A 25,423-nucleotide genomic window follows, 5' to 3' on the forward strand; every position below is an offset into this window, starting at 1 on the left:
GATTCGAATCTAGGACCTCCCATCTCTAGGCCTGGCTCTCAATCCACTGAGCTACCCAGCTGCCCCTTCCCTATCTCTTTTAATTAGATTTATTTTTACTTTGGCTTTGTCAGATATCATGATTGCGACTCCTGCTTTCTTTCTATCAGTTGATGCCCAATAGATTTGGCTCCATCCTCTTACTTTTACCCTATGTGTGTCTATCTTCTTGTTTTTTATTTCTTGGTAGTTGTGGTTTCATTAACCCTCAACCTAATTCTTGAACCTCATTCTACTGCACCATGACAAGAATTGGGAGAGTTACCTCTGGATATATTAAGAAGCTTTTTTGTTTAGTTAGGGAAATATATGATTATTAGCTAACAATAACTCAAGTCACACTGTTTTCTGAGATTATCAGGTAAAGAGCCAAGAGCATGCTTTTTGGGGGTAATAAGCATTACCAAATGGATCACACTAAACAAAGATTTAGGTAGTGGGTAATGAAGATGGTCATAACATGGTTGTTTAAAATTCTTGCCTGGACATCACAAATAATGAGACAGTTCTTGCTCCATGTGGAACATGAAATGATCAGGTCCCATTTCTCATCCTGTATATTGTATCTTTTTTTTTTTTTTAATGGGGGGAGAGAAGAATGGAGAGAAATTCAGAGAGAAGAAAGGATTTACCATCTCAAGTTTGGCAAGAAATTCAAGCAGAAGAGATAAGCTGGCTAAAAAAGAAGACATACAGTAGGGGAAAGAAAGAATTCTCCCTGATTACTGTAAACTTTTGAAGTTCTAGCAAGGATGAAAAGCTTTCAGGACAGAGCCCATACAGAAAGTTCCTATTCTCACTGGGATACAGGTTGACTTGGGCAGTCAAATGTTTTGGCCTGTTGAGTGATTTTTTTTTTTTTTGGTAAATCATTGGTCTGGTTTTCCATAGAAGTCACCACTTCCCTCTCTGGGGATCCACTCTGATGTGAGCCAGTAGCTACTGTGATGAAAGCTCTTTCCTCAGCTTGAGCTCACATTCTTCATGAGGCAAGCAATCTGTTCCCGGAGCTGCCGATCTCCCATCCATGCTTTGCTCTGGCTGTGGTACCTCAATAGCTCAGCCTTATGATCTTGATGATGCATTGGGCAATAGCTCTGTGGTTCACATAGTTCCTGGGAAACGGTGAGAGAAAAGGAGAAGGAATAAGTGACCCTCTCTGGACCACAGGGGACAAGAGTCAGTTCCATGCTCCCAACTTTGGCCACTTTTCATTGCCAAACTCCAGGAAAGAGTAATCTAGGATCCATTTCCTTGTTATTGTTTATTCATTCAGTTATGTCCTACTCTTCATGACCCCATGGACCATCTTGGGGTTTACTTGACAAAGACACTCAAGTGGTTTGCCATTTCCTTCTCCAGTGGAATAAGGCAAAGAGAAGTTAAGTGACTTGCCTAGAATCACACAGCTAGTGAGAGATTAGATTTGAACTTGGGTCTTCCTGACTCCAGGCCCAGTACTCTATCCACTGGGCCATCTAGCTGTATGCCTCCTAAGCATACAGAGGTTAAATAACTTTTCCAAGGTTACATAGCCAGTGTCTGAAGTCAGATATGAATTCAGGTCTTCCTGACATCCACCAAGCCATCTAATTGCTCCATCTAGCTCCATTTCCTTGCCACCCACTTATTTTTCACACCTGTGCAACCTAGCTTTCAACTCCACCATTCTAGTGAATATAGTCACCAAGCTTATTAAGGATCTCTTAGCTGGGAAATCTAATGGCTTTTTTTGTCAACCCACATTCTTCTTGACCTTTCCACGTCTCAACACTGTTACCCCCTCTTCCCTGTGGCTTCTGTGAAAATGTTCTCTGCCAGGCCTCTTACCTTTCTGGATGCTTCTCAGTCTTTTTACTGCATTCTCCTCCATATCAATACCAGAAAACCAGAGTCCTTCTCTTTCCCTACACTATCTCCTTGGTGATCTCATCTACCCTTCTGAGTTCAGTTATTACCTCTTTGCAGATAACTCTCAAATCTATTCACATAGCTCTTCCCAGAACACCTACATACCAAGCATCTCCACTCAGATATTCAATTAAAATTTCAAAATTCATGTTTCCAAAATCAAACTCATGGTCTTCATCCTAAACTATGACTCCAAACTTCCTTATTTCTGTTAAGGGCACTACCATATTACTAGTCACTCAGGCTCATAACTTATGTGCCAGGCACTGTGCTAAACCCTGATATTCAAGACTTTCCAAAACCTTGCTCCAGCTCCATACTTTTCCAGTATTTTTTCACATTCCTTCTCTTAATATACATACTCTTAATTCCAGTCAAATAGCACCCTTGACTGCTTTTCAAATTCAGTATTTCATCTCTCCTTCCTCCATGAATTTGTCCAAAATATTCATGTTGCCTGGAGCATAGTCCCTCTTCTTCTCTGCCTCTGAATCTTATTCTCCAATGCTCAGCACATGAAATTTTCCTTAATCTCCCTAGTTGCTACGGTTGCCTTCCTCTCCAAATTACGGGGATTATATTTACCCATGTAAATACTGTACCCCATGAGTTCCTGAGGACAGGCACTATTTAATTGTTGCCTTTGTATTTCCAATGCCTACCACATAGCAGGCATTTGAAAATGTTTGTTGACTTGAATTACTAACTAAGCTTAAGATAAAGAGCAGATAGATTATGTTTTCTTTTGTTTTAAAAATGTCTTACCTTCTCTCTTAGAATCAATACTAACTGTTGGTCCTAAGGCAGAAAAGTGGTAAGGAGTAGGCAACTGCGGTTAAGTAACTTGCTCACTTAGAGCAAGTAGATATATTTTCTAGAAGGACTGAGTATGGGAGCTGAACGCTGGCACTCACTGAGGGTAAGAAATTGGCTCCTTCTGTATGTAGGAACTTCCTTTGTTCCCATGTTCCTATTCTCTTACCGCATATTCTAGGAAGAAGTCTCGGTAACCTCCCTTGAGGATGTAGAGCTCAGGGTAGTATAGGGAAGGGTACTTGTTTTGAGTTCTGTCTTCTTCTCTTAAATAACGACACCTTCAAAGGAAACCCCAGAGCCAGGATTGGGGATGGGGAGCAAAAGAGAAGTAAAGAAAAGTAAGTGGGGAGATGGGTCAAGCTAGCTCTAAGCCAAAGTAGAAAGAGATTCAACTAGTTTGGGAACATTATAAATTAAAGTCTTACCAGTACTCATTCCTTTCTCTCCTCTTCCATCGACTACTTATAATGTCAGGGTTATAACCCCAATTTTTTACCCCTATTGAAATCTCCTCCTCACACTCAAGCAATAAAATCACTCTCTATTTCTCTTCTTCATGCTACTCACATGACAATGGAGTGAGGGCAACAAATTGATTGACTTTCAGGTAACCATGGAGACATTTGGGGAAACCAGACCCTAAACCCTTTGTCTCACCCAGGACCTCATTCTCACATTCGGGGGCCTCTTTCTGAGGAGAATTCACAATGAAACACGATGACTATTCTTTTCTGGGCATCAGAAGGAACAAAAGGCTTTTTCAGGAAAAAATTACAAAGCTCTTCCTCGCTGTACAGGTTCAGAGCTCCCTGTAGAAGAGAAGAATCTAAGCAGCAGATCCCACAAGAATCTCCAGATATCACAGACACTTTGAAACACCATGGACACCATTCTTGGGGTAATTGGGTCTATCTCGTGTTACTGGGACCATTGAATCAGCAAGTCTAACAAAGGGGTACAGGGACAGGAGCTGTATTAATCTCCCACAAAACAGAGAATGAAACTAGCCTCCAAATATTAAAGTAATTGTTTAAGGCTACAGATACTATGGCACTAAAAGAGTATGAGACCTCAGCTCTGAGTATTCAAGACCTCATGCTATCTCTAAATATGCAATCTGCCCTTGTCATCCTTACTATTTCCTGCTGGGGATTCTTCCTGCAGTACATGAGGTGGTCCTTTCTCCACATATACCAGTTCAGTACTATCTCCTATTCTATGGATGTGGACCCAGGCCTTACCTGGATGTGACCTCCTTGATATTCATATGGGTAGCGGCAATCAATAATATAAAACTTCTCAATCAGGTCTTGCAGCTGCCCTCCTAGCAGAGCAACCACCTACAAAAGAACAATAGGTACTAACCATGTTGTAGCCTGCTAGCTACTTTGAAGAAGGTGGTCAGGCAGTGGTTTTCTTGGTTTGTGGGCCTGTCTTTGGCCCCCACAGACCCTGCCTTCTTACAGAATATTCCAGGAAGAAGTGTCAATGGCCTCCCTTGAGGACAGGCAGCTCAGGAGAGCACAGTGCTGAGTACTTGTGCAGTCCAACAAGCAACAGTACCCCAGACCTGCCTGTCCTGAGTCAAGAAGTCAAGGAAGGGAAGAACATGCCAAACTAAAAGCAACAATCAGAATTAATTTCCCCTAGATACCTCAAAAAGTTAAAATGGTCAGAGAAAATAAGGAAAGTGATTTAAGATGACAGTGACTCAGAAGCCATGCTCAACTTTGAAAGGAAAAAGGATAATGTTCGGAGGTAGCCTTCTTAATCTCCAAAAGAAAATGTTAAAATTAGAGAATATTAATTAGGAACCCTCCAATCCAGTTTATTTTTATAAAGGGACTGTGTTAGGAAGGACAAAGAAAACCAAATGGGAAAGGGGGGACTGGCTGAATGCTCTGGGGGCCAGCCTATGAAAATACCTGCCATCTCCAAAAACAAATTTACCATCTCTGGGTTGATATACTTCAGATCTTGGTGGCTTCCTGTCACTGTTGGTAGAACATAGACCTAGGAAGACCAAAAATGGAAAACAAGTTTAACATATGAAAAAAATAACCTTGTAGAATCAAAAATTCACTGACCTACATACCTTTTTTTTTAAACCCATATCTTCCATCTTAGAATCAATACTAAGTATTGGTTCTGAGATAGAAGAGCAGTAAGGGCAATGGGGGTTAAATGACTTGTCCAGGGCCACATAGTTAGAAAGCATCTAAGGCCAGATTTGAACCTAGGACCTCCCATCTCTAGGCCTGGCTCTCTATCCACTGAGCTACCTAGCTGCCCCTGAGTATACTTTTCCTTTTAAATTTCCCTTGGACCTGGCTTGCTTCTTAAAACAACAATCACTTTCCCCTAATTGTTGCATGGGGCATGGTACCTTATTTAATAAGAAAAGTTTAGTGAGCCTGGCCTTTACCAGCACCCTCTGGCTGCTCACCACCACAGAATCCTCACCCTACCATCAGGGAGCACATAGAGGACTAGGCATGAAGCATAGTCCCTCAAGCATAAACACGAATGCTCTTTTCTCAGAGCAAAGAAAACATCACAGCCCAAAGTGGCGACCTGAAGGCCAGCATGGGAATAGCCATACTCACCTTGGTGAAATCACCTATCAGCTGCCTCTGGTCAGAATCTTCCCCAAAGATCTGAATGGCATTAACGTCATAGAGTGAAACTGTTTTCTTTAGATCTGATTCCTGAAAATGGAGGGGGAAAAGTCTCTCATTTCTAAACTCAGCAGATTTAGAACTTGAGTGCCTGGCTTTTCAGCAATCACTCTCTGCCAAGCCATTTCTAAGGGTAATGTTGGTGCCTTCTTCCTCCACACACACAACCTATTATGTTCTTCTCCAGTGGTACCTTATCAACCAAAGAGCACCAGTTCACTAGCAGTCTTAGAAAGTAAGGACAGTAGGCAGACAGTAGGATTATAGTATTTCTAAGAAGGTAATGCAAAAAAAAATGCTTAATTCTAACATTGCTTACACTATTTGAGAATAGAAATGATAGGAGAAGGGCAGGGAAAAGCATCAGGGAGATCAAGGCAAATCTTATCCTATAAAGGATGAGAGAACAGTTAAATAAAAGGACTATCAGGTACTGAGCTAATGCTCTAACTTCCTCAGGGTCTCTGATACTGGAGCAACATTTCTCGTTCACAGGGTCCTTATTTTCTACCAGCAGTTTTAGCTTTGCTTGTCCAATTTCCATGGGAAATGGTATAGACAGCATCTATTCATGAACGCGTGTTCAGGAATGCCAAGTCCTCTGGCATCCCTCCTCTATTCTGTAATGTGTCTCCCCCCCTGGCCTCCCCTCTGATGCCATAAGGTTTTGTCTCCACCAGAAGTTCCATTTCAATCCAGAGCCAACTCCTATAGCAGGCTGCCTCACACAAGCCAATCCTCATAGAAGAAAGGAAGCTCCAGCCCCATTCCTTCACAAAATGCTGGGATGCTGACAATTAGAGGATTAAGAACTGAGGAAGGTAATAAAAAAAAAAGTGAGGTCAGTGAAAAAAAAACCCAACAGCAAGCAATTAAAGCTGGTTGCTACTTTTTGCTTAGTGACTTCTTTTGAGACACTTTCTTGAAGTGATTTCTTTTTAAGAGAGTGAGGAAAAAAAGATAATTTTTCCTTCCCTTCCCTTAAATATAAAACAGTCTGAGGACAAAATCAACTAAATGACCCCTGGCAGTGCCTTCCAGCAGCCTTAAAAGGATTTCCATACCTACATTCTGCATCTTGCTGGCATCTCTCTAAATAGTTCCCACTCTGGACTGGAGAGGTTTAGACTACTGCTCCTTTCCCATATACCCTTCTAGCTAATTGTGAAGTCCTGATATAGGAGAGAACTGGCAACCAGGACAGTTGACTGAAGATAGGTAGATATTAGCCACTGATTTCTGGGGAGAGATAATGGAGTAGAGAATCGGCCATACCAGTTCATATTGTAAGCAAAGGAATCATCTTACCAAGAATTTGGAATCATTTCAATTCCTTGCAAGAGAATGCAAACTGCCAGTATATCTTAACACAAATTTTAGTGTTTAGTGTTTCACTAGAAACTTTGCAAGTGTAAGAACAATGTCTTCTGTGTATTTGATTCAGCTGATTGGTGCATACTGTGAATGTCTCAAAATATTAACTGTTAGTGCCAGTGAAGTTAATGATTATCCTGCTGAGGTTTCATCATGTAAGGCCAAGAAGCCAAGAACAAATGGACATCAGCAGACTGGCCACTTCCATAAATACAAGCAAGCACTACTGTTATAACATGAGCTTTCTAATTTGTTTAAAAGGAAAGAAGTTAATCTATCAGGAATTGGCAACTTACTGTGCCCAAAAGGAATGTAAGGTAATTTAAGAATAGCATTTCAGCCCTTTCTAGTCAAGGCATTACTTGTCATTTCCCAGAAGTTGATGAGGAAAGCTCTAAGAACCAGCTATATAAAAGTAAACCTTTACCTTCTTTCTTAGAATCAGTACTACATATTGGTTCCAAAGCAGAAGAGTGGTAAGGGCTAGGCAATGGGGGTTAAGTGACTTACCCAGGGTCACACAGCTAGAAAGTGTCTGAGACCAGATGTGAACCTAGGACCTCCTGCCTATAGGCCTGGATTTCAATCTGAACCAACCAGGTGGCCCCCCTACATATATGTTTGTTAATTGTATATATTGAACACGAAACTCTATCAGAGAATTCAATATAATTTTTTTTTACCATTTTCCTTCTTAAGTGCATAGTTTTGACTGTCCAGAAGCTTTTCAGCTTATTATAATAAAGTTATGTTTTATCTTTTGTAACTGAATCAATTTCTTATTTAAGAATCCACCTCCTACCTGTAACTGTGAGAGGTATATGATCTGTTTCTTTTCTAATTTTTTAAATAATAAGGTCTTTAATATTAAGGTTGCATATTCATCTAGAATGTCCTGTAGAATATGGTGTATTATGGTAGTCCAAGCCTAGTTTCTGCCATACTACTTTCCAGCAATTTTAAAATCACATAGAGAGTTCTTTCCTAGTTAATTTATGTTTTCTGTTCCATTGAGCATACACATACACGAGTACACACTCTCTCTCAAACAAGACTAGATGTTTTTGATGACTGTTGCTTTATAACATATTCTGAAGTTTGGAAACATTATCCCATTTTTATTCCTGCCTTTTTTCATCATTTCTCTTAATATTCTAGATTTTTTAAAATGACTTTTGCTATTATTTTATCAGGTTCTATCAAATATTTCCTTGGTAATTTGCTTGGTAGTGCATTAAGAATATGTTAACTTTGGCCATAACCAATTATCTGATTACTAAAATCATTGACCTTTTCCTCAGTCCTTATCCTTTATGATCTCTCAGCAGCTTCTTACACTGACACTCTTTATTCTGGTTACTTTCCCCTCTCTGCACTTCTTTGATGTTTTCTTCATACTTTCCTCCTACCTAGTTGATCTCTCTCAGTCTCCTTTGATGAATCATTACCTATCTGCTGTTCCCTAAGAAGAGGTGTCCCTTAAGACTCTTTCCTCTTTTTTCTCTCTACTCTTGTCCCTGGCTCCACAGGTTCAGTTGTCATCATGAGGCAGATGAGTCACACATTTATATATTTAGACCTAATCTGTCTCCTAAACTCTAAATATGCTCTATGCCTTGCCTATCAGACAACTCCATCTTGATGTTCCATCAAAAATTCAAACTCAACAAGTCCAAAAAGAAACTGCATGCTGTTCCATCAAAACTCACTCTTTCTCCAAACTTTCATCTGTTTCTGTTAAGAGTGTCACCATTCTTCTAACCACACAGGTTTGCAACCCAAGTGTCATCTTTGATCCTTCTTCCCTCCCATTCACAAATGCCAAATCCAATCAGTTGCCAAGTCTTGTCAAGTCTGCCTTTATAGCATTTTGAACTTCTGTCAAATTGTCTTCACTCTCAAGACAACAACCTTAATTTGGACCTTGTTATTTCTTGCCTAGACTATTGTAATAACCTTCTAATTGGTTTCCCTTCCCTTTTATCTCAAGTTCATTCTCCACATAGCTACCAAACTGCTAAAGCACAGGTCTGACTAGTTAACCTCACCACTCAAAAATCTTCAATAGCCTCTTTTCCCCTCTAAGATGAAATATGATCTTCTTAGCCTGACATTTAAGGACTTTACAAGTTAATTCCAGTCTACCATTCAAACTTTTTCCCCATTATCTCCCTTGAAGCAGCCTATTTTCTGGTCCCTGATCTTGGCATTCCATCTCCCACTACCATTCCTCTAAATACTTATGCCTGGAAGACAAGTGCTTCTTGACTTCTATCTTTCAAAATCCTCATGTATGTTCAAGATTCAACTCGAGCGCTACTCACAATTTAAAGCTTTTTATGATCCCTCCAATTGCTCTCTCCCTCTCAAATGAACTTGTTTTAACATGTTGCATATCCTAGTAGAATTTAAGTTTCTAGAAGAAAAGATCCATTTTAAATTTTGTCTATGTACCCCTTGCTCCTAGCCTATAGTACTCAGTAAGCACCTAATAAATGTGTGTTGAAATGTACTAACTTAACCAGAATCTTCAATCAACTAGATTTTTCTTTTTGCATACCATTTACAAGGAAAAGAGTTAAAAGAAGAGAAAATAAGTTCAAGTACTGCCTTCTTAAGTCTTTTCCAATCAGAGCTAGAATGGAACACTGGAACAAATCCGATAAAGAAATACAAAAAAAAATCCCAGTGAGTCATTTTTCCAGTCCAGGTAAGCAAAAGGAGACAGAAGGATTGATCTGAGATCACTGAGGACAGGGTTCAACCAGAAACCCACTGGCAGAGCACTATATAGGGGAGAGGGGCTGTAGAGTACAAGGATAAGAGAAGGTCCCAGATCCAGATTGGGCCTCCTGACCTCATGCTGGGAGCAAAAACATATGCAGGCACACCTGCAGCTTTGTTGATAACTACCCAGTTCCAAGACACAGAACCAGAGTAGACTAAGGAGGGAACATCCTGCAGAAGTTCTTGGGGAGACCTTCCTTAGCAAAGATATACCTTGGTCTATGTACCTAGAGAGGAGCAAATTCAATTGAATCTGGGAACCTGCAAGCTTCCAGTGATCCCAATATGGTCTAATCTAGAGGAAAGTCTGTGTATTGCTCTCCTGGTCTGAATTCTCCAACTTCTTCACCAGGGTATGACTCTGGTTCCCTGTTTCAGTTGTCCCTAAGTCCCTGGGATAATACAATACTCAGAAATCCAAAAAAAGTACCAATGGAACGAACTCAGACCTTCCATACTGCACAAAACCTGACCCTACCATCTAGTTTGAAGTCAGAAAGTAGGATGTAAGAATGAGCAACCAAAAAAGTCTTATGATAATAAGCTATTATGGTGACAGAGACACTATATAAATCTAAAAGAAAGAAAACGACTCCAAAGTATCTACAAATAAATCCCCAAAGGAAAAAAAAAATAGGTTGGGCACAAATTCTCTGGAATTTCTATAAGATGAAGATGAAGCAAGACTTAAAATTTTAAATAAATGAGAGCTCTAGAAGAGAAATTAAAATTATGGAAAAAATATTGGAAAGAAAATTAATGGCTGTGGCATTAGAGGTACAAAACTTTGCCCATGAAACAAACTCCCTGAAAATTAGAATGAACCAGAAAGAAATCTATGACCCCAGGAGATAAGATGAAATACTAAAAATCAAAAGAATGAATATATCATAGAAAATCTAAGGCATCTCATAGCAAAATAACTGATCTAGAAAATAGATTGAAGAGAATAAAATGTAGGAATCATTGAACTATCATGATTCAAAAAGGGCCTAGACATTGTACAGTAATACTAAATCAAAGCTTGCTTCATTTGTCTTTCTCCCCATAATAAGGGCCTTACAATTTATTTTATCATGCTAGTTAATCCATACTGACTCTTACGCTTCTACACTTTTAAAACACTAGATATATCCATTATCAGCAAGTCCTAAAGAGTGTTTATCTTTTAAGAAAGTCATTGTCAATCCTCATCACCTATACTGTCCCTCTCTCCACTTTGGGCATAGTGTTTTTCCTCTGACTAATGAATTAATCATAAAACTAGTAACTAAACTGGCCATGAAGAATATTCCAGATTGATAATTAAAAGATAAGCCGTTGATCAATATTTTATTTATCTTTGCACCTCCTCCAGCTTCTAGAACAATATATGATAAGTAGTTGGTCCTTAATAAATGCTTTCTGGAATTGAAGGCCAGGCCTAGAGATGGAAGGTCCTGGGTTCAAATCCGACCTTCCTAGCTGTATGACCCTGGGCAAGTCACTTAACCTAACCCTTACCACTCTTCTGCCTTGGTACCATATACAGTATCGATTCTAAGATGAAAAGTAAGGGCTTAACAAAATTAATTAAATAGATAAAATAAATGAAACAAACCAATCCACAAAATTCTTTGCTTCTTTTCAGCTAAAGTCCATGACATTCAGCTTTATCCGGCTATCCAAATAGCTACTGCAAGGACCTACTTCTACTTTTCTGTCAGACTTTTAACACTTCGCTTGTCTTTTTCTTCTCTATCTTGAACTCTATTATCATACCCCCCCCCTTATTGACTTCCCAGCTAACCCCTCAGTTTTACAACGTCTCATTATCTTTTATTCCCTCTATAAAGGTTCTTATCCATCTTCCCAGTTCCCCACTAGCATGGTGCTCTGGACCACCATCATACAGCACCACTACTCTATTATGATCTCAAATTTAATGTTCCCCATCTCTGACTACAAATTTGCTCTATACACTCTCTCCCCTTTCCTCCATACTCTTTGAAGCACTCCTTTTCCACCCACATGGGAGCTTCCAATTATACAACTACTCCAACTTATTGGTTCTATAAGCTCCATTATCCCTCCCTCCCCACCTTAACTTTGATTCCATATATTGCCTATTTCATGTGAATATATATCTTATCACCACAATTGGATGACAAGATTCTCAAGGGCAGGACTTAAGTCTTATCATTCTTTTATATCTCCCTCAGTGATAAATGAAATAACTGTACACAGTGGACACTCAGTAAGTACTTGTCAAGTTAACTCTTTGAACCCATTAGCCAAAGGTATAAAGTTGGAATAGAAAGAAAAACTACCCAACAATTGTCTAGAGTGTTTTACAAACCATTTGACTCAAGTATTCTTTCCAGATAAAGAAGATAAAAAGATTAGAGAATGTAGTATAAAATAGTAGGATACTTGGAAGCATCCTACATACATGTAAGGGAACATTCCCAGGAGTAGAGATATGTTTTGACAAGGTTAACTCTTTGTTAAAGTGAATTCCTTGTTTTCTAGGTTTACATATATAGAACCTTGTTTTGGCACTGATGATGTCTCTATGAGAAGGTATGAATGTGCTTTATCATCCTAAGAATCACTGAGTTAGGAGCAGTTAGACAGCACACTGGGTCTAAAATTGGGAGGTCTTAGAGGTTGGCAGGCCACTTAACCTTAATTGCCTTAGCCTTTATCACTTTTTTTGCCTTTTTTTTAAATTTCATTTTAAATATTTTATAAACCTTGAATTAATGTATCAAAATCTAAGGATAAGGTAAAAATAATTTAAATTTAAATTAAAAAGAAAAAGGAAAAAAAAAGAATCATGAAGTTAACCAAACTTGTCAAATAACTATCTTCCTGACATGAAAACCTGAGTTATGTCTATGGGCATATCCTTTTTATAAAGTAAATTTTTACTGAAGTCTTTTTTTAAACCCTTGCCTTCTGTCTTAGAATTGATACTAAATATCAGTTCCAAGGCAGAAGAGCAACAAGGGCTAGACAATGGGAGTTAAGTGACTTGCCCAGGGTCACATAGCTGGGAAGTATCTGAGGCCACATTTGAACCCAGGACCTCCTAACTCCAGGCCTGGCTCTTTATCCACTGAGCAACCCAGCTGCCCCTAAAATCTTCTATTTCTTATATCATCATAGTTATTCCCATTCTCTCTCTTCATTTTCCTCATGTATAGCAGTATTTCTTAAAAGTGGAAGAAAAAGGACAGCACAACTGATCAATAGTTGAAAACATTGAGTGTGTAACACCAGTAGGCTTCCTACCTCTGGATCTAGCGTTTTAAAAGGGACAAAAGAAGCCTAGAGAGATAGGGGGAAGCTAGTCCCAGGGACTCAGTTTTTTGGAGGCAAGTCTTTAGCACCATGTGGTCCCCACAAAGTCCTACGTACACTAGGAGGTCATTTGGTCTATGACCCTCAAAGACAGAAAAGTAGCAATAAGGAGTTTCTAAGCCAAGACAAGGAAGCTACAGGAGGTAGAGCCAGCAGCAAGGGGACAGCAATGGCAAAACTAAGGATTAGTTGCTGGAACAATAAGGGGAGAGATCCACTATGAGGAGAAGGAAATCAGGATTTTGTTCTTGTGCAAGTGCAGGGAGAAGGATGCAACCCCAAGTGTCTTTTGTTTGTAGAGGATGCAGAGGAACCCAACTCCAGAGTAGAACTATAAGTCTGGAAGAGACAGCCTCTTCCCTCCACTGAACCCCAATAAGCCTCCTTTAATGACCTAATGATTTCTGACTACTGGGGTGAAGTTCATCTTCAAGGTAGGGGTAACTTGGTGATGCCCAGAACAAGGGAAGTTCATACTCTGGCCCCAAGCCATCCCTGTTTGCCTTAACATTGTCAATAAACAGCTAACCTTGTAAAGTAAATCTCAAGTCCTTAAGAAAATAGGAAGAGGATTCATCCTCCTTGGCATAACCCCTCTATACAGGCCATTGATTACTGTAATTCCAGGACTAATGACAGTTAAGAATTAGTAAGATTAAGGGTTTTATCTGAGTCAAATTATATAGGTGAATATTTGAACTGCCTATAGCATATTTTCATGGTTCCAGAGCTGGAAAGGACCTCAGAGGCCATCTAGTTCAAACCCTTCCTTTTGTAGATGAAAAAACTGAGGTCCAAGGAAACTAATTGACTTATCCAAGGTGACACTGCTGGCAGATCAGAGGTGGGAGTAAAACCCAGCCCCCTAACTGGAGGATCATACCAAGACCTTTTCCATTAGCACAGTAAAGATGTCTAAGGCATTACAGAATCATAGGATGAGAGTTTGGAGCTGGACAGGGGCCTTAGCAATCATCTAGTCTTAATTCCCCACCTTTTAAAGTGGAAGATCTTTGGCCCAGAGAAAGTAAATCCCTTGCCCAAGATTACAGAAATAGTAAGAGATTTGAACCTGAGTTCTCTAGCCCATTTTTACACTGTACTTTTAAGAGACTTTTTACCTGTGCTTCTTCCTTCTCCAGGAAAACTTCCATTAACTCAAGTGAAGTCTCTCTTGTACAGCCTTCTCCTCCATTCTGATGCACTGGAATTCTAGTAATGGGGCTTCCCAGATAGTTCATTTCACCTTCCACAGAATTTCTGTTGTCCTGTCAAGTTAAAATGATACAGTAAGAAACCAAATGGCCCCACCAAAGATATAAAATCTGAAGCATAAATAACTCTACTAATCACCTAGAATATGCATGGCCACTTTTCTATTGGGTTGGAACTCACACAGAAAGTTTGAATTCTGATCCAAAGGAAATGTGGGAGGATAATAATAAATGAACAACTTAATCTATCCCTTGGGAGAAAATGAGTTAAAAAATAAAATAAAATCACAATCTAGATCATTCTCCCATCTATGCATTGCACATCACCTATAAATTAAGTTTAAAGGTCTAAGCTGGTTCTCTATTATTTTGGGTACCAATTAATTTAGAGACATGATCCAAGACAGCAGCCCTCATTTGAATAAGGATCTGCTTTATCTAATCTGTTGGTTCTAACCACCAACAAAGACAAAGTGGTTCTTACCACTCCCAGTCCAGTTTGGAATAATTAAATGTGCAATGGGACCAGATCTTCTAGTAGACATACTCCTTTGCAGGTGATCATAGGGCTCAGAAGACTAACACTTACTAGCAGAGAAATAGGAGACAAGAGAGACCTTTTTGATCTTTCTTGAAACCTTAAGGATCTGAGTGTCGGCTGTCCAGGATGTTTCAGAAAGCTATTCACCTGCACAAAAAGGAAGAGAGGGGAAAAAGAGGTGTTAGCAGGTTCTGTACCTGCTTTCCATTTGATTCTCTGGAACAAATTCTTCCTCCCTCTTCCCCATAGCATATAAACATTTTAAATATATCCTTTTGTTCTGTAGACAAAAGTTCTATTATACTATGCTATATGAATACATTTTGGTTGCTAATTTTATAACAACAGAATGACATGCATAAAGACTAAAAAAGGCTATAGAAAGGAAGGGTAGCTGGAAAGGAGAAGAGAGATGATGAAATAAAAAACCTGCTTGAAAAGAGAGATCAAAAAGTAAGCAGGAATAAAGAAAAGGATGAGAAAGTTTGAGGTCAAAGGCACTGCCTTGGGTAAGGAGGCCCAGGGAAATGGATTAAAGAGGTGCTAGTTCAAACATTCTGGGGAGCAAACAACTAGCTCGATATTCAGATAACTTGAAAATACCAGAATAAATATTGGTGTTTCGGGTTCTGGTAGAGAAGATATAGCTTCACCAGAACAAGTTTGAAATGAAAAAGCCAGATTTCCTTATTGAGCCACACCACACAGTGTGACTAAGGCAAAGCACTGTTAAACTTGCTTTTCTGCAGTGTTTGTGCCACTCTCCCCTAGACCAAGCTCCCCAATTTCTCACCCTCCAGTATGGTTTATACTCCATACAACTGATTGGAGACCTACAGCACCATGTGCAGAGGGAGAGGCTCCAAGTATAAATTTAAAAACTAAAGAAAAGACAGAATAGGAACTGGCCATGTGATTTTATTGATATAAGGAATTTGAAGATGAGAAAATCCTCTCTACCAACACAGGTCCATTTCAAGAAAGCTCAGAAGTCCAGCCAACTCATTTTCTACTTGGATCTGACTCTATCATCATCATGTTCCCATCCCAAGTACCTTTTTTCTCTCCTCTACCCTTTTCAGCTTCCTTTTCTCTGTTCAAGTGTAAGCTCCTTGAGGGCCCAGACCCACCAGCAGAAGGGGGCTGCTCCATTCCCCCTCTCCATGTGCACCTGAGGACATTTCTCACATGACCCATCCCTCTGCCTAGCAGCTCAATAGGAGTGCTCCCTCTCTCCCCTGCCTGAGGGGGATGTTTCACATGATCGTGAGGGTTGAAGTTTGGGCACTCTGTCTCTAAAAGGTTCTTTATCACTGGCCTAGATTATCTTTCTTTTTCTTACTGTATATCCAGAGCTTAGCACTGTAGCTGCCTAATAAATATTTATTCTATCATATCATATTAAAGAGTTGTCTTGAGCACTGTTAAGTGGCTTGCCCAGAGGCACACAGCCAGTTTGTGTCAGAGGAAGGACACAAGGAACATTCCTAGTGTTTCCTCAGTTGGAAGCAGAAAAGATTAGTAGCAAAGGGTGCTCTCTATTTGGTAGTATCATCACAGAAAGTCCTTCTCCAATTGATATGCAGAACAGGGATGGCATACTTGCCAGGCACCTCTCCATTCACTGACTTGGGCAGCACCATGATTACCTGGATACAAATGTTCCCCCCCTCCCCCCACTGGAGGGAAAGTGATTAATGGATCTCTCTTTCCCAAAAATGCTTAGAAAAAGCAGATCAAGAAAAAACCCCAAATCACCCAGTTTGTGAGTCTGTATGGGCCTAACCCTATACAAGTGGAACACTTACATTTTCTTTGTCTGAAGAAGTGCTACTTGTATCTGTCTTTTGGCAGATGGAATATAGAGAGCTGGGAGTGCTACACAGCAAATGTTCCTGGAAGAGATCCAAAGGGCAGCTTTCTAAGGATACTCACCCACATTCAGCATCCTAGAGCCACTAACTTGTTAAGAGTTCCCAGCCCACAGATGAGAAACAAAAGTCAAACATTATAAAAAGCCATTACTCACAGGGATGCATTTCTTAACATGCTGATGATAATCTCTGCAAAGAACAAACTAGATATCAATGAACCCCTCCAAACAAATCACCTCTTATCATTTGGTAAATTCCAAAATGCTTCCTTTCCCCTTCTATCATAGGTACTTTGGACCTTTATCTATTAACTTCTTTGATTATTACTTGACATGGCAATATTATAGGTGGTATCTTAGGGGTAAGACTGTCCTCAAGTATTCTTTTCCCTCCTTATTTCACTTGTGGAACTAATATTCATAGACGTCTCAATGATAAATCAGTCTGAATTCATCTTTTTTTCTTTTTTAACCAGACAAACCTGTTGTTTCATTGGTATATGATAGATAGATAGATAGATAGATAGATAGATAGATAGATAGATAGATAGATAGATAGATATAAAAGCTTCTCAACATTCCAGACCTCCTGGGACCACCCCCACCCACCCCTACCCTCCATCAAGGTGAGCAAATCCATAAACTCTTCAGCCTGTCACTCTTCCTAGAGTGCAGACTCTCTGTCACAATTGGTATAGAAAATGCTCAGTGAGGAAACATTTTACCAAATCAGATCACAAATTGCTTGCCAGTTTATAGCCTTAAAGAGTTCTCTGGGTCAGAATTAGGTTCAGTGACTTGCTCAAGGTCACATGTGCATTCTATGTCAGAGGTAGATCTGAGGAGGAAAGACCTGAATCTAGGTTCTCCTGATCAATTTTACCCACTATATCATGCTATCTCTTATGTACTCATCTTAAACAGAATTTGGCTACTTCTAAACGTTCATATATTGACTTTCTTGTCTCCCTACTATTACCATTTATTCCAATCTTATACTTGCTCTTTGCCTGAATTTTTTACATTTTAAGCCAGACTTGTCTATGCTACATGGGTTGGATATGGAAAACAAATGAGAGGAAAACCAAAATTCTCATATGTGCTGAAAAAAATTCAAGTGTGCTGAAAAAGAATATACAATTCACTTAAAAGATTAAGTGTCAAGCTCTAAAGGGATCCAAACATATTGGCGCTTTTGTCTACTACCCATTTGAGGAACATCCAGATGAAAGTTAGAGGATCATAGGACCAAAGGTGGTAAGAGACCTTAAAAATAATCTGGTCTTGGGAGCAGCTGGGTGGTTTAGTGGATTGAGAGCTAAGCCTAGAGACAGGAGGTCTTGGGTTCAAATCTGACAAATCAGATACTTCCTAGCTATGTGACCCTGGTCAAGTTACCTAACCTCATTTGCCTAGCCCTTACCACTCTTCTGTCTTGGAGCCAATATACAGTATCAGATAAGGGTTTAAGGGGAGAAAAAGGAGGAAGAATTTGGTCCAACCCCCTAATTTTGCAATTGAGAAAAACAAGGTTCAGATAAGTTGTATAAATTGTTCACAGTTATACAGAGAATAAATAGCAAATAGCAAAAAGAGGTTCTAAACCCAGGTCCTTCTGATTTCAATTCCCAAGCTCTTTTCAGTGTAATTACTTCAAATCTGTTGAAGGGAGGTCATCTATAGTGGCAAGAAGGAAACTGATTTGATATTAAAATTTATAACAGATAATTCACATTCAAATAAGAGTATAACACTATCTCTCATAGTTAAAGATATTATGACCCCAATGGCTATTTGTATATATTTATTAAAAGATCTGCGGTCTTTTCCACACTGCAAATAGGCACTGCACATATCTTTCATTTTATAGCATTCCTTTTGACAGCAACATTTTAATTATGTCCTGTGCTAATAGACCTGTGTCAGGAGTGGGAAAACTTGAAAAGAGAGAAGGATTTAGGCCCTAAAGGCCACCTACAATCTAAATTGAACATTTCTTCATTTTACAAAGGACCTGAAAAAGATAAGATCCTAGGGAGCAGCTGATTAGCTTAGTGGATTGAGAGCCAGGCTTAAAGATGGGAGGTATTAGGTTCAAATCTGGCCTCAGACACTTCCTAGCTGTGTGACTCTGGGCAAGTCCCTTAACCCCCATTGCCTAACCCTTACTGCTCTTCTGCCTTGGAACCAATAATCAGTATTGATTCCAAGACAGAAGGTAAGGGTTTAAAAAAAAAAGAGAGAGATAAAATCCTAGCTGTCTCTTCTGTAACTTGGAGTGATAAAAAAGCTTGAAGGGTGGAGGTATTTAAATAGTTCCAGAACTAGTAACTTACATTCCAGCTAACTGTACTTCCTTTAGTCCTGAAGAATCCAAGCTACCTGTAAGTAGATAAGAAAAGCCAACAACAGGATGGCAAAATCTCCTGGCTTGGTGCTTCCTAACTATATTATTGGGATTAATCAGTATATCACAAAGATGTCAGTTGCATGTTACAGCAAGCTAATTTTCTTCACAATCCAAACTTCAGTTCCTACTTTCTTTGCCCATGTGTTACTCCTCTCTTATTATTAATCTATATCACTGATAATTCACCCTCTTGAATGGAGACCAAATTAGGAATAAGCCAAATATAAGTAGCCTATAACTGTTCAGAGACAGCCTAATAGAAAATGGCCAAATGATCACTATTGCTAGGTTCTCACCATCTTCATCAGCACACACATTCTTTTCAAAGACTTAGTTCCCTACTCTCTTTAAACAAAGCACTACTCACAACACAAAATGGTGAGCTCCTTAACAATATGGGAATTTCCTTTATATACCAATTTCCCCAGCACCTAATAGGCATTTGATAAAAACTTAATGAATGACCAATATTCATCATTAGGTATGAAACACATTTCTTCCCCTAATTTGGTGTTTCATGGTAAACATGGAAATTTCTAAGTGTATCATCAAATGAAAAATTCTTATAAGAACCCATAGCTCTTTTCTATGGGAAGGAAAGGAAGCTATAGATTTTAGAAATCTAATTCTAGATCAAATACTGAGAAGAAAACTGAAGAAAACCTCTTCAATCTAAAGGACAAAGGCCTTCCACAAACACCAGGTTTTAGTGGGAAAAGAAAAAAGAAAAAAAAGGTCTCTGTTATTGATCTCCTTGGTCCTTTAGAAACTAAAACACAAAACCACATTTCACTTTGACTGTATGCTTCCAATCAACAAATCAGGATTCTTTCCCTTGAATTAAAACCACCCAGTACTAATTAACTGACACTATATTGCTTTCTTAGACACTGCACTGATCATGTCATCATATTTCAGAGGATCTCCCTAATTCCCCTGGCATAAAATTTCTAATTTTTCTTCAAGATCCTTTACCACCTTTCCCATCTTAGTTCTCCTCTTCTATCTTTAGAGAGAATTAAACTATCCTTCTTATGGAAGACTTTTGTCTCTCTTCTTCTTACCAGTTTCATCAGGGTCTGGTGATGTGATAGGCTGGATAGCAGCTGTCTCCTCAATGCTAATATTTGACAAGTCAAGGCAACACTTTGGGGTTGCTCTGCAGTCATAAGAAAACACCAAAATCCTTGTTAGAATAGAAGCTCCTCCCAGGCAGGGCCTATATCAATGTCTTATTTTGTAACACTCCCTAGTCCAAAGTACGTTTGTGTACAGTGAATGGACAAATGTTATATGAGAATCAGTTTGGGTAAAATCAAAGAAAGAAGAGGATCTATTTATATAAAAATATTTTTAATCAAAAATAAAACTAAGGGGCTGTCCTATAGTGAGGAATCGCTAAACCAAATTCCAGGATGTAAATATAACAGAATATTATTGTGCTATGAGAAATGATGAAATAGACAATGTCGGAGGGAACTGGAAAGACTTCTATGAATAAATGCAGAGCAAAGTGAGCAGAACTAGAACAATTTATAGGCTGATAACATTATAGGGGAAAACTTTGAATGATGTTAGAACTCTGATCAATGTAATGAAAATGAAACATGCCACTTACCTCCTAACAGAGAAGTGATTAACTTAAAATGCAGAGAGAAAGAGAGATAATTTTGGACAGAGAAAATACACATATTTTGTTGGATTATGTAGAAATGTATTGAGGTTTTGTTTTGTTTTTAGTTTGCTCAATGGGGAGTAGAGGAAGAGATAAGATTAAAAAAAGCTCAGTGTCCAAAATCAGATAATATATTCCTGGCCCTACACATTTCACAGAATTCCTTGACTAGGAACAGAAAAGTTGAATTGAATTACAAGACTAAGAAAAACTGACAAAATGACAATTTCCCTGCCATATATCTTGTTCTTACATAGTCGTTGCATGTTGTCTCTCCCATTAGACTGTGAGCTCCTAGACAGTAGTTTTCACTTTTCTTTGTATCTCCATCCATTAGTACAGTGCATGCCACTACAAGAACGTACTAAATGTTTGTTGATTTAATTTGAATGTTTCAATAATCCAGGGCAGAAGCAATGAGATTCTGAACTAGAATTGAGCTGGTTTGCATGGAAAGAAAGGAACAAATAAAGAGTAGCTGCAGATAGAATCAACAGAATTTGGTACCTGATTGAATACAGAGGAGACTCCAAATATGACCTATCTGGACCAATGAACAAATATAAGAAATAGTGAAGGGCAGTGGTAAAAATGAATTTACCCTGTCAAAGGACTGAGGTTTTCAAAATCTACAAGGAACTTGCTAGATGGGGTCTTGGGAAGTCCTGAATAAAAGGAAAAGGAAGCATCTTTCTCTAGCAGCAAATTCAACTTCTCTCTGTAGCTTGACCTGAAGCAGGATCTGAAAGGAGTCCCAGACATGGCCTCAAAAGATTCTTATCCTGGGAAAGAATGAGTCCCTGAAAATCAAAGTGAAAAAGATATTTCAACTTGATATCTGTATTTACAAGTCACAATCCCCATCTCTCACATATTCTCTTCATTCAAATTACCAATCAAGAAGATAGTACCAGTAGGATTAAAAGTAGAATCAAAAGGAAAAGTAGAATGATAGTCCCCAGTTACCAAAAGGAATAGGTAACATATTGATGGAGTGGAAAGATCTCTGGATTTAATGTTGGAATACCTAAGTTTAAGTCAGAGATATGGTCACTCTCTGTGGGATCTCTGGTCAAGTCCCTTCCCTTCTCTGAAGCTCAGTTTCCATACTGGTAAAATGAAAATGAAAATAATGCCTGCCTTATTAATTTCACAAGATTCTTGTGAAGAAAGACTCTGTAAACTGTACATTGTTACAGAATGGGAGTGACTAGGAACAGAGCCTAGAACAAAAGTAAATTTTCTGCTGCCCAAAGAGAAAGCTTTCTTCTCTCTAGGGTCTACTCTGAAAAAAACCAGTCTGGAATAGCATGTGAGGAATCAGCATAGTATAGTATAAAAAACATTTGAATCTGAAATCAAAGGACCTACTATTTACTACCTAATATTTACTATCCTTGTGACCTTGGACATAAGTCTTATCTCTTCAATGAGCTTCACATTTCCCCTTTGTAAAATGAACTTGTTGGTAAACTGAAGATTGTATAATTGTAATAATCAAGTTTGGTCAAAAGATGAAAAAAAAAATACAACTCTCTCCTTCCTTAGAATAGGCTGATATTCTGGGCCAGTCTAGTGATTCAGGCTTAGGGTTAGAAGACACTATTGTATCATATAATGCACTAAAAATGACCAATGGCAAAAGTTTAAAAGGTACCATTCCTAAGGTTTAAAAAAAAAGATAGTAATTCAGATTAAAGGCTAATCCCTTTCATCTCACAACCTGCCATAAAAGGGGAAAGTTTAGGCTCTGAAGAATAGGAATGACACTAACTTTCCACACCAGCTTCCCATTGGCTGGACCTCAGGTGGCAAAGAAGCCAAATTAATGATAATCTCCAGAATGACTTCACTACCTCCTTAATAGGAAATTAGCTCAGCCTACATAAAAACAGGTGTTGCTCATACCACAATGGATAACTGTGGGCATAAGAATATCAAATACATATGTGGTCAGGTTTGGTTGATACATTAGTTATATTGAACCGCTTCTCCCTCACTGACTTGTGTTTCTACCTTCGCTTTCTACATGTGAGGTAGAAAGTTACCATTTTTAATACTAAAGACAAATGGCTACATAAAACAAATACAATGATTACACACTGCAACATCAAACACAGCTACTTACTTTGAAAGGTTGGGGGGAAAGTGGATGGTGTGAAGTAACATCCATTAGGTTTTCTGAACAAATTTATCATAATTACATAATAAAAAACTTAAAAGTTGGCATTTATTCTTCTATACCTTCTTTGCTGATATGCTATGTTCTTTTATTATTTAGCTCTATAAGCTGCTAATGGGCAAGAAAACCACCAACTTTCCTTGGGAAAATCTCTTTCCCACTGCTTCTTAGAAGTTAATTTAAGTAGAAATTTAGTACATGAATTACATGTATTTGTTTGCATGCATTTAATCCTAACAACAGCTATGGAATAGGAATGTGATCTCTATTTAATAGATGAGGCCATAAAAGGTTTCCTACTGTAAAATGAGAGGGCTGGTGCAGGCCTGGCTAAACCAAAAGAAGTACATGAATATATTACTGCACCATAAGAAAAAATGAATTATGAGAATATTCAGAGAAACATGAGCAGATTTATGTGAATCAATGTAGAATGTAATAAGTAGTACCGGGAAAACAATATGCCCCCCCAATGACTATAACAAGATAAACTTAAAAGAAATAAAAACAGAAAATTAATTAATAATGACCAAGCTTGGGCCTACTGAAAGATTGAGAAAATGCAACTCCTCCTCTTACAGAGGTGAGGAAACAAGGGGGAGAATGCTGTACATACTCTTAAAACATGACGAATTTATGTATATATTATCAGGAACGTGGGTGTGTTACGTTTGTTAAGGGGATGGCTCCCGGGGAAGAGGGAATTCATATTCTTAAAGATGAAGATGATAACGCATAAACCAATGATTCAAAAGTCAAAGTGTAAGACTAGATGTCGACAAAAGCAGCTCGTACCTAAACCGTGGGAGTGGTGGAGGGGGCGAATATCGTTCCCATTTTACAGATGGGGGCACGGAAGTCTTCTCCGGTAAAATGAAGACTTGGATCAGGGGATCTTTGAGACCTCTTTCGGTTCTAAAGCAAGAATCTAGCCTGGGCAAACATACCTGATTCCCCTAGGGAATGGGAGGGCCTGTAGGGGGTGATTTGGATGCAAAAAGAGCGACAATTCCTGCGGGAAGTAGCTGACAAGAGCGAGTGTCGGACCCGTGCCCCTTCTCTCCAAGGCCCTCTAAGGAAGCACAGAATTCTGCAAAAGTACACTGTCAACCTAACAGCTCGCGACAGAGAAAGTTCAAACCTTCAGCCCGCCCTCTAGCTTGCGCGCGCACCTCCGGGCCAATCCTCACGCGCCTCCGGCCAACCCCTCCCCCTACGCCACTCGCATCTCAGCCAATCTTCTAGTCCATAGACCGCTTGCTATGACGTCATCTGCCGCTGGGCAGAATCCAAACCCGACCTCAGGGGCCGGACACAGGATTGGGCGCGTCTTCCAAGCAAAAGCGAAGCGGCAGCGGATTGGCTGCGATGTTGCAGGCCCCGTGACCCGAGCTAAGCTCCGCCTACCTGGGAACTCAGATACATGATTGGTTCATGCTTTGACAATTCACCCGATCTGGCCTTGGCCCCTCCCATGTCTTCCACCCCGGGAGATTTAAATTCTCCTTCGCCCTATCTCGAGTTCACTTCTTTTGAACCGTACCTGGGGAAAAATCAGGTGAGTACCTGTGAAGCGTCTTCGGTTTTATTTTTTTTTCCTCCTTCCTTTCTCGCCTTCCTATCTAATGCACGAACTTCTCTCTTTAGTGCTCTGTGAGGTGAGACTATGAAATGGAGAATCTACCTTTAGAATCCCAAGTGGGGAGGATTGAGAGATGCCTATTGAAGTTTGAGGGTTTCCCCTCCTTTCCTTGGAGAGGAGCTGGAGAACGAAGTGCTTTTCCTGTCCTCTATCCAAGTTCAACTACATACCCTGATCTTTCGATTTTGCACTTCTCTGTAATCACGTATAATATTGTGTATGATTATCTTTATTTGTGTTTGCATCCCCCTACTAGACTAGTTTACAACTTCCTGAAGGCAGAGATTGTGTCTTATCTGAACTTGAACTCCCCCAAGACCACGCATTGAGTTCTACATACAGTAGGTACTTAATAAATATTTTAAATTATAAGTCCGTTTGCTATTTATTTAACCTTTTTTTTTTAATTGTGGAAGGTGTGTTAGAGATAAGGACACTAAATCTGGCTGTCCAGGATCTAAGTAAGGATCCCTTGCTTTAAAAAAATGCCTCCTAGGCATTCTCATACCTTCTTTATTTATATAGAACCCTCATCTCCAGAAAGAAGATGCTTGAGTTTGGGAATTCTTCCTCTGGAGTGAAGATGGTGAGTGTGGGAGTGAGCACAGAATCCAACCACAGAAGGTCCAAGTGAGTTAGCCTCCAATGTAATGAAATGTACTTAAAAATATTTTACATTTTTCATAGCCTATAGGACATTTATTTCTCTACAGGCAGGAGGTAGAAACGGATGAGATTGTTCTTCAAAGGAGACAAAAACAGATAGACTATGGAAAACGAACAGCTGGTTACCAATGCTTTTTACAACAAGTCCCCAAGTAAGACAGAGGGTTTGGGGATGGGTATCATTTATCCTTTGAAGAATGGGAGACAATGTCTCTAAACGTGATTGTTATCAGTCAATATCAAGTTAAACAATTCATATTAGAATGCTTT

General features: G+C 39.2%; 1 protein-coding gene across 4 annotated transcripts; it reads right to left on the minus strand.

Moving 5' to 3' along the window:
- Positions 1–313: 313 nt before the first annotated feature.
- Positions 314–24,049, minus strand: CDC25C (cell division cycle 25C). 4 transcript variants are annotated; one of them, XM_056811358.1, is made up of 14 exons: positions 23,641–24,045; positions 21,265–21,463; positions 20,053–20,147; positions 18,915–18,960; positions 16,735–16,768; positions 16,514–16,600; positions 14,754–14,852; positions 14,072–14,218; positions 5,373–5,474; positions 4,717–4,779; positions 4,008–4,106; positions 3,442–3,575; positions 2,933–3,044; positions 314–1,154 (listed from the first exon to the last, which is right to left on the minus strand). In XM_056811358.1, exons 2-14 carry the CDS (start codon positions 21,423–21,425, stop codon positions 1,002–1,004), a joined length of 1,332 nt encoding a protein of 443 aa, XP_056667336.1. In that variant the 5' UTR covers positions 21,426–21,463; positions 23,641–24,045; the 3' UTR covers positions 314–1,001. The 4 variants fall into 4 exon arrangements, with proteins under 4 accessions (XP_056667336.1, XP_056667335.1, XP_056667338.1 ...); XM_056811357.1 differs by having other exon boundaries at positions 23,793–24,043; XM_056811360.1 differs by lacking the exons at positions 2,933–3,044; positions 3,442–3,575 and having other exon boundaries at positions 23,793–24,049.
- Between the last annotated feature and the right edge of the window lie 1,374 nt (positions 24,050–25,423).

This window comes from Monodelphis domestica, chromosome 1 (assembly GCF_027887165.1).
Source record: "Monodelphis domestica isolate mMonDom1 chromosome 1, mMonDom1.pri, whole genome shotgun sequence".
NCBI classification, from domain to species: domain Eukaryota; kingdom Metazoa; phylum Chordata; class Mammalia; order Didelphimorphia; family Didelphidae; genus Monodelphis; species Monodelphis domestica.